Source organism: Vombatus ursinus, unplaced genomic scaffold (genome assembly GCF_900497805.2).
Source record: "Vombatus ursinus unplaced genomic scaffold, bare-nosed wombat genome assembly UNPS02014786.1, whole genome shotgun sequence".
Taxonomy (NCBI): Eukaryota; Metazoa; Chordata; class Mammalia; order Diprotodontia; family Vombatidae; genus Vombatus; species Vombatus ursinus.
In genome coordinates this window covers 34,874,800-34,884,527 of record NW_020954564.1, presented here as the reverse complement: position 1 = coordinate 34,884,527, position 9,728 = coordinate 34,874,800, and the positions used below count along the sequence as shown (strand labels likewise).

The window sequence follows — 9,728 nt, the reverse complement described above, 5'->3', positions numbered from 1 at the left end:
CCGGGGCTGGACTGTATCACCCTGTCTCCTGGCAACTGAAGGGCGCTAGGAGGAACGTCATTTCCTGAAGATTCCGCGGGAGGGGGAGGTTGTGGGGGGAGGGGAGGGCAGGGGGCGGGGGGAGGGGAGGGGAGGGCAGGGGGCGGGGGGAGGGCTGAGACGTCGGAACAAGCTGGAAGCAGAGGCTGGCGCTGGAGCTCTGGGGGCGGAGAGCTCAACAGTTAGCAAAAGTGCCCCGCTGCCGACCTGGGGAGGCGACGAGGGCCAGAGCGGCCTCGGAGCAGCTTCTCCTGCTCGTGGGACAGCTCCAGGGTACTTCGGGCGCCGTTCTCCCATTGCATTTTGAAGGTGGGGATCCCGCCCTCCACTTTTCCCCAATATTGCATTTCGGGGGACCTTTCGCAGGGAACGGTCCTGGGCTCCGGACATGCCCCGAGATCTTTGTTTGACAACCCGGGACTCGCCCAGGCTGCTTTGCCCGGGGCTTCGGGAGTAGAGCCCCCGATTGAGGGGGTGGGGTCCCCCAGGCCAGGGACAAGAAGTGGCCTGGCTGGGGGAGCCCGGGAATGGTCTGACTTGGAGGTGGGGAAGGAGGTCCAGCGCTGCAAAATCCCCAGCCTCCAGCCCCATCCAGCCGCCAGGGCTCCCCGCGTCAGAGCGAACCCGAGTTCGGGAGATGAGCACCCAGCTGGACCGCCTGTCGGTGACCTCGTCCTCCACCGGCTCTTTGGGCTCGGCGGCAGGGGCGGCGGCTGGCTCGGCTGGCAGCGGGCTCCGGTTGCTGTCGGGCAACGTGCGCAAGCTGCACCATGCACTTAACTTGCTGCTGAGCGATGCGGAGCGGGAGCAGTTCACTCATTGCCTGAATGCTTACCACTCGCGGAGGAACGTCTACGACCTGGTGCGGACCCTGCGCCTGCTGCTTGACAGCCCGGACAAGCGGCAGCTGCTGCCTATGCTGCGCCTGGTCATCCCGCGCTCCGACCAGCTGCTCTTCGACCAGTACACGTCCGAGGGGCCCTATCTCAAATCCCACATCGCATCGGCCCCTGGGGGCGCCAACGGGGCTGGACCGGGGCTGCTGGACGGTGCGGCCGCTGCCTCTCCTCCTCCAGCCGCCTACTGGCTCCCGCAGCCCCAGTCACTGTCCAGCCGACCGTCCCAAGTGGACTTCGGTTCTGGCCCAGAGGGGACGCCCCCGGAGGAACTGCGCGGGGAGATCCGGCTTGTGAGTCTTAGGAGAAGCAAGACCAACGAGGGTCTCGGCTTCAGCATCCGAGGTGGCTCCGAGCACGGCGTGGGAATTTACGTGTCCCTGGTGGAACCTGGCTCCCTGGCGGAGAAAGAAGGGCTAAGGGTGGGCGACCAGATCCTGAGAGTAAACGACAAGTCTTTGGGCCGAGTGACCCATGCTGAGGCAGTCAAGGTAGGTGGAAGAGGGACAGGCAGCCTTGGATGCAGGAACGAAATGTTGACTTAAAATTACCTGCTAGTTTGGGGGTAGGGGGATAACAGGGATTAGCCCTTCCCTAGCAGAAAGTTGTCTGGTGAGCTTTTTAGTGTCTGGTAGAGTGTATGGAAAGAAACTTCCATCCTAGTGACGTCCACCACAGCTGTAATAGCGAGTTTGTCGTCGCACTGTTTAGTGGGGAGAGCAGTTTTCTGAAGTCTGCCTGCTTGCCTACACCACTTACAACTCACCACCCATATACTGCTACTGCTTCCAAGATCCTCTGTGGAATAGTCGTGGGCAGTGCAGCCCCAGGCTTGGATTCTTGGGAAACTGACAAGGAGAATAGACACCTGCTCTTTCTACTTCCTGTGCTATGCTCAGTGTTCCGTGACCCCCTCGTTCCAAGACAGGTTTCTAGTCTGCAGTGAATTAGATGCAGAATCCCCACAGTAGAATCACAGACTTAGAATGTAGAACATATGATATTAGATCTGGGAGAGATCTTCTAGTCCAACTCCAGTAATTTTACAGAAGGGGAAAGTGAGGCCTTGAGAAGAGAAGTAACTATTAGGAGGTCCCAGGATAAGTGGCAGAGCTGGCCTCCTCAGTCTCGTGCAGAGTTCTTTCCACTGTAGTTAACAATTCCTGTTCTTCTCTCTTCTCCCCTCCTCCCACCTCCCCCCCCCCAAACTTGGGGAGCATCTCTGCATTAAATTTCATAGGAGTTCAAAGGATTTAGAGCTGAAAGGGACTCTAGTCCAACTCACTGTTGTTACAGGAGAAGAAGCTGAGGCCCAGAGGTTTAATGAATTCACCAACATCATGTGTAGTAAGTGGAAGAGTCAGCATTTGAACCCAGAATGGGAATGTCTTTTTAACTCCTAGAAGGAACTGGTGTGTTGACCATGCCACACTAGTGATAGGAACCCCAAGTGGGTAGATTGAGCAAAACTTCTTTTGGGTACTATTGCAGCTTTTTTTCCTCTTCCTCCCTCCTCCCTTCCCTTTTCCCTTCCCATCAGTTCACCTTTACCCTTTATTCAGCACATCATATATTTATAAAGAGATGGTCCATTAACCTTACCCTTTTAAAGGTGTGTAGTTCACAGATGATAAATGTATTCTATGATGATGTGTGATCTAAATGGTGATTTATACATTTGGATGCAATTTTACTAGCAGCTTAAAGACTATCAGGCGATTTCCTCACTACAGAGGTGCGAAGCAGGAAATTTCCAATCTTTTAGAGGGTTGAAAAAAAGAAGCAATAGAAACACTAGATCCACAATTAGAATTGTGTGCTATGTCAAATTTAGTTTTGGGTTCTCATTTTTCAATAGTACAATGAAGAAGAATACTACCTAGTTAGATGAAAATCTTAGGATCCTTGGCAAGAGCCTTTTTGGGCTAAGAGTGTTGCCATTAGGAACCCAGAGCTTGGGACAACATAAATAGAGATGGAAACTTGACATAGTGCCAGCCCTTTAGCAAAGTTTATTTACCATTGGCACTTGGAAAGCAAAATTTAAAATCACGGAGGCAGCCTCCTGAAGTTTCAAAGCTTTTTTTTTTGGCAATGAGCAGGTACTTTATTTGAACAGAAGTTTCATGGTTATCATTAGGGATGAGCCAGGTTGTAAATTCACTGTGTAGAAGGGCTACCTTTCCTGAGCTGCTGTGGTCTGCACCTCAGTATTCTCTAACTTGAATTCTCATGCTAGACTGGAATGGTCATTTGGACACAATGAATCTTTCTTCTTCCCTTTTAGTCTACACAGTCCTATTACTTCACCAGAAAGTTACCTTTGAAGCACTTAAAATGCAAAAAAGCAAAATGAATAGCCTTCTGGATCACTGTTAACATTTTGAAAACCCTGAAGAAATCTAGTACAGAACACATCCAACATAGGATAAAGGTCTGTTTTCAGTGAGAATGAAGCTTCAGTGTCTATCGTGGAGTCAATAAAATGTCAGGGCTAGAAGGGGCTTTTGAGATCATCTAGTCCCATTGCCTCATTTTACCTTGAAGCCTAGAGAAGGGAAGTGACTTGCCCAAGGTCATATAGCTAAAAAGTAGGACATGAATCCAGGTCTTCAGATTCCGAATATGTTAATCCTTTCACTTAAAACATACTGACTTTTAGTCTTAATGCCATTGGTGTCTTCAGTTCTAAGAAACGTAGGCACAGTCGACTCTCATTTCCCCAAACTGAGACATTTAACTACGTCCTTTAAATAGGGAACTATTTATTCTTTTCTATGAGATTAGGATTTTCTCTATGTTAAATGAAAGTAGATGGAGATTTAAGGGACTATTTCCCTCCAACAGCAAAATATAATGGATTCAAGAACAAGATGTCCCCTAGCTCTACCCCCAAGGGAAGCCTAAAGTTCTTGGCATGAGCTTTAGTCTAAAGGTGTCCAAAATCAACTGCTTTCTCATTTGTAAAATGTTATGTCTTAGGCTTTCATCTGCTGTGCCTAAAATGAGGTGTCATTTTCCCACTTTTCCCTAATCTCGTAAAACTGGTAGGAAAAATCTGCTAAGATATTTTGAATTCTGTTTCTCTTCCTTTCATCACAAATAAGAAGGCTTATTCTCAAAAATGTATTTTTGATATTAAAATCTGTTGCATGTGTCTTATTTGGAGGCGAGGGGTGAATGCTCCAAGCTCTTAGAAGGATCAATATCCACAAGAAAAATCAAGTTTCAGAAGTCAGGTCACACCCTAAATGCGATGTGCCAGACTCTTACTCCCCTCACAAGCCCCTCTTCTCCCCAAACCCACCAACATTTTTGCAAAGTGGGGATTGCATGTGACAAGGTGTTTTCCTCTTTAACTGATGAAACAAGCATTGATCACCACCCAGAGGCAGGATGTTGGTGATGAATGTACAGTTCCATTGAGAGGTGCACAGCGTCTCTCCTTGGAAAGCCAATCACAGATCCAGATATCAGTGCAAGCCTCTTATTTACAACTTCCCCCCAAATATTTTGGCTTGGTTTTGATGAAACTCTCTTGAGCGAATGATAACAACCACCACAAATGCCAGCTTTCTTTCCTCCCATTTCTCTTCCTCTCAGTCTCTCTGACATGCTGAGTCTAATCTGCTGGGATTTATTTTTTTCTTTTCTTTGCTCTGCCTTTAAGATAAAACTGTAGCCTACCCAAAAGAAAGTTGTCTGAAGACGTGATATTCTGAGAAGGGTATCTTGGCACTCAGACAACCTCACACTAAATCAGGAAATGATGACATAAATTAATGGGCTCCATACTGTACCATCTGGAAATTTATTCTTCTTCTCTGACCCCAAACATCAGCAATGGTGATATTTTTGAGCAAATGAAGTTTAAAACAAAAGTAGGATTCTGGCTCCGAAGGTAGAATTATGAAAGCTTACAAGCAAACATTCATGTCCATTGGTCTGTGAGCCTTGTGGTTCTGTGTGCATCAACAACCAGTGTTTCCAGGTGTTCTGCTATATGTGTTTCATCCAAATTAAAATTAAATGACTTCATTACTGCTGCAGCTAAACCACCAAGAAATCCCACAGGCCCATTGTAGTGTGAATGGTTTTATAAGTGAAAGTTACATTCCCTTTTATTTTAATTAGGGTTACTACAGCCCCTTCCTTTCACCTCCTATAATATCCCAGGGAGCAATCAGTGCATATTAATATGTCATTCTATTTGGTCTAGCCCTTTCTGAATTACAAATCTGTCAGCTGCCAATTTGTAGTACTGGGTTATCTGAGACCGTTACAAATTATTACCAAATCTTCCTCCTCAGCCTGTGAAATGCAGTTTCCCCACTGGTCTTTTTCCCTTATTCAATTTGGAAACAGTATGGAACATTTTTATTTGCACCCAAGAACTTCCAAGGGACTTAGCTCAGGGACTGGATGATTCTTGAGTATTAAGGACAATATTGAAAGGTTGTTACTAATAAATTTTTATTGTGTTTATTTCCTGTTGTACCACATCCAAGACAACGGCGATTTTAGACATTTCTAGGGTCAGTTTCTTTAATGAAACGATCAATCCCTATCTATCTATACACACATACATATATACATACACACATATATATGTATGTATGTGTATGTATACAAATACACATATATGCACACATAGATCGGTTGCCAATGGGTTTTTTTTTAAATTGTACTTCTTTATCAGCCTATGCTGTGAAGATTAAATATTCTTTTAACTAATTATCTTTTCATTCTTTTGGGTCCTAATCAGAGACATGCTTAGAATGGAAAAGAAAGACACTTTTTTTGGGGGGGTGGAGGGAAGGACTGATATTTTTGCAACAAAAACACTTTTATTATTTTAGACTTTATATCTCTGCTTCTTTTAGGGATTGCTTAGAATCAAAGCAGGAAACTCATTCATTTAAACATTTAAAAAATTTAGAATAATTCTAGTCATAGATGCTTTGTGTTTTCAAGTCACTCACATTTTCCTACCCCAACCATGGTCCAGTCCACTGCTGGTTGTTAGCTACCATAAATGCATCATATGAATAGAAAGTTCAATGAATCAGATCTTTTAACCTCCAGTCATTTTTTTTTGTCATTTTTTTTTTTGTATCCCACAGAATTAAATGCTATCAACCATGGAGTTAGACAAAGTATATGTGTAGCCAACTGTTGTTGGCCAGGGAGTATTACGTATTCAAGTGTATACAATGTGAGGCTACACCCATGAACACACCTAGAGAGTGTGTGCACATTGCCAAAGGATTAATGATCATCTTCTTATAAGGACTGTTTATTGAAACAGGCTTAAGGGCTTTTGCTATATAGCTCTGTTTCCAGAAAGATTCATTTACAACCCAGGAGGGAGCAATCCATCTTTCTTCCCTAGGAGGCTCAGGGCAAGTCACCACAAGGACAGTAGGAATGTGATTAGCAGAGACTGCGTTTGTTTCTACCTCTAGTTAGCTGTAGGCTAAAACAAAAATCTTTTCTAACTGTATCTTGTTTTCCAGACAAAAACCTCATGTTACCCTGAATTTAAACACAAACAGCCTGCTTTGCCCTTTGGGTTCCTTGTTGGCTTTTCTGTACTGAAGACATTTTAATTTTGGCAGTTTGGCAAGCTCAAAGGGTGTCAGGATGGAATAAGGATCATTTTACATTCCATTTCTAACAATTCTTATTGGCCAGGATGAGCAGTACCAAGAGACAGGAATGTTTGTCTTTCGACTTCGCTATATTGAAATGATATAGAATGGAAGAGACTGATTGTCTCGGGAACCATGGAATGTAGAGCCTGAAGGTGATGTGTGCCCAGTTTTCCACAGAAAACCACCTCATCACTTGCTCTTTATAAATTATACCCAGCATGGCTAGAAGGTTGTCTGTTATCATGGAATGGTTTAATTTTTTTTAATGCTTTTTTATTTCTTAAGTTCAGAATAAAATAAATAAAATTTAAAAATACATTCTGTACTTCATAAATACTAAGAAAAACCCATTTTCATATACAAAATAGAACAAGAAAGAGGATTATATGTAAAACCATGAATCTTTATTACATATAGCTTGCTTTAAAAAAAAGTACATAATAAATTCAACATAGCATTTTCAAAGCATCTTGCTTGTTTCTTTCTTCCTGAACATCTTTCTGTTCTCTTATGTGCATTAAAAATGCTTCTGTGACATTTTTCTTTTTTGACTAACCTTCAAATTCCCCCCTCATTTTTTATGTAAAAAAAATGCATGTATCATTCTGTACCTCATCGTGCAACATTTTATGGCATGGAACATTGAAAACATTCCTGGATTTGGAGGCAGAGCTCTTGAGTGCAAATCTTGGTTCTGACAATTAGGCTCTGGGTGACATTGGACAAGTTATTTGGGCATCATTTCTGAATCTATAAAATGAGCGGATTGGGTCCCTGAGGCCTCTTCTTGTTCCAAAGGGGTCATCCTACCACACTAATGAATGACTGTGAGGTGTAGTAGACTTGAACCAAAATCATCTAACTTCTGCCACTTCCACTTACTAGCCATGTGACCTTGATCTCTGCTCTGATCTTCAGTTTTCTCATCTGTGAAATGGGAATAATAATACTTGCATTACTTATCTGACAGAGGTATTTGACAGTTCAAATAAGAATATATATAAAGTGCATTTAAAAGGTAAAGTGCTTTAGGAAAGTGAACTGCTCTTATGATGGTGGGTACCCTTTTTTTTAATACAATATTCCTACCCCCCAACACCATTGCTGACAATGCCTTTACAGAAGAGCTCTTTTTAAATAAAGACAATTGAATGCAAGCAATTCTTGTGGTTAAGATCATCCTATTCGTTTCCTTTGTCCCTTAGCTCTTAAAACCCGAATCATGCTTCCAGAAGTAAGTAGGCCTATTTCAGTAACTCTTCTGTCTCCAAGATTCCAATATAGAATCATTTCTGCATTTGGAAACAATAAAAGATCCAATTTTAGGTGAAGTGCATTTTCTATACAAAGCATGGAAGACGTTTCAAAGTCTACTCTCAAGCAAAGCAAATAACTCCCAAGTTTAAACTTTTCCTTCTATATTGAAAAAACATATTTAAGCTGATTGATTTTTCAGCCCCATCCTCCTCGCTTCCCCTGTTGAGAATTACAGTGTTCTTAATGCTAAATTGGTCGAGGTTGTGCTTCAACTGGCAGTCCATTCTGGAGCTATTTTTTTTCCCCAATACCCTGAGTGTGTGTATTAACAGCAATGCCTCAGCTCTGAATACTAAGCAAATACATCAGCCTGCAGTAAACAAAACCTGAGAGACTATGTCTGTGCAATGCTAGAAGAGCACCTGAATTAAAATAGAAAGGCCTGGGTGGTCATCCAGATGTTTTATTTAAATGACATCAAACATCTGGTCATTGCCAAGGATCCAGATGCTTGACACTTTGTAGAAAAAGCCCATAAGACAATTGGATTTCTCACTTTTACTTCTGCATGTTTTGGCATTACAGAGACATAGCCAGAGAGCTCTCACCACTCCCCTCCATTGCTATGCTAGGGCAAGATCACAGGTTTGAGATTAATCACTTTACTAGGGTCAAAATAACCTGAAACCTATGAGACCACTGTTTTATTCAAGACCAAAGTTGTATATTGGTCTTAATAATAATTATTATTGACTTAATCACTAGCATTTAAATATCACTTTAAGGTTGAAAAAACTCTTCACATATTTTGTCTCTTTTGATCCTCATAACAGCCCTGGAAGGTTTGGGCTATTGTTATCATCCCCATTTTTACAGATGAGGAAACTGAGGCTGAGAGGTTAATTATTATTTTTACTGATAATAATAATAATGATACTACTACTAACATTTGCATAGAGCTTACTATGTACCAGGCACTGTGCTAAGTGCTTTACAATTATTATCTTATTTGATTCTCACAACAGCTTTTTGAGGGAGGTGTTATTATTATCCCCATTTTACAGATGAGGAAACAGACAAGTAGGGTTAAGTGACTAAATCACACAGCTAAGAAATATGTGAATTCAGATTTTTGAACTCAGATCTTCCTAACTTCATGCCTGGTGCTCTATCCACTTCGCCACCTAGGTGCCCCACGTACACACACACATATACATATATACATACACATATAATATGTAGTATATATACATATATAGCTGTGTATAATATACATATATATATAATATAAATATGTGTTTAATGTACTATACACACACCCACACATGCACACCAATGTTTGGTGTCATTTAGACAAAACATATGGATGACTGCCCAAGCTTTTCTATTTTCATCTAGGTACTCTTCTAGAATTGCACAGACACAGCCCCTCGGGTTTTATTTACTGCAGGCTGATGTATTTGCTTAGTATTTAGAGATGAGAAGTTGCTGCTAATATATACACACACTCACATATATGTATATATAACAAATAGTATATAGAACACTATAGTGGACATTAGGAAAGATACCTATTAGGAAAATCATGGTCCTTCCCTTCACACAGCTTACAGTCTAGTACAAGGACAAATCACACACTGAGATAATTATAATACAGAATAATATCAGAGCATTTAGGAGGTACAAAACAAAGTACTATGTTAGGTCCAAAGGAGGAGGTTGTTACTGGGGCAAGATGACAGGGGTCAGAATAGTGTTTGGAGAGATGATAGTGTTTGAGCTTTAAAGGTTAGGTAGAAATTTAACAGAGGCAGAGAAAGGGACTTTCTAGGCTCAGGGAACAGTGTGAGCAGAAGCCTAAAAGTGCAGGGTATATTCTGGG

The 9,728-nt window shown here is 42.3% G+C and overlaps 1 protein-coding gene across 9 annotated transcripts in view; it reads left to right on the top strand.

Moving 5' to 3' along the window:
• Positions 1–250: 250 nt before the first annotated feature.
• The window catches only part of LOC114047369 (whirlin-like), a 134,603-nt gene continuing 125,125 nt past the window's right edge, over positions 251–9,728 (top strand). For 5 of the 9 annotated variants that reach the window (XM_027868186.1, XM_027868188.1, XM_027868187.1 and 2 more), the window contains exon 1: positions 252–1,426. In XM_027868186.1, coding sequence (XP_027723987.1) covers positions 677–1,426 — 750 coding nt within the window. In that variant the 5' untranslated portion in view covers positions 252–676. Of the gene's footprint in view, positions 1,427–9,728 lie in introns of all 9 variants that reach the window. The other 4 variants (XM_027868185.1, XM_027868184.1, XM_027868182.1 and 1 more) reach the window with 1 other exon arrangement.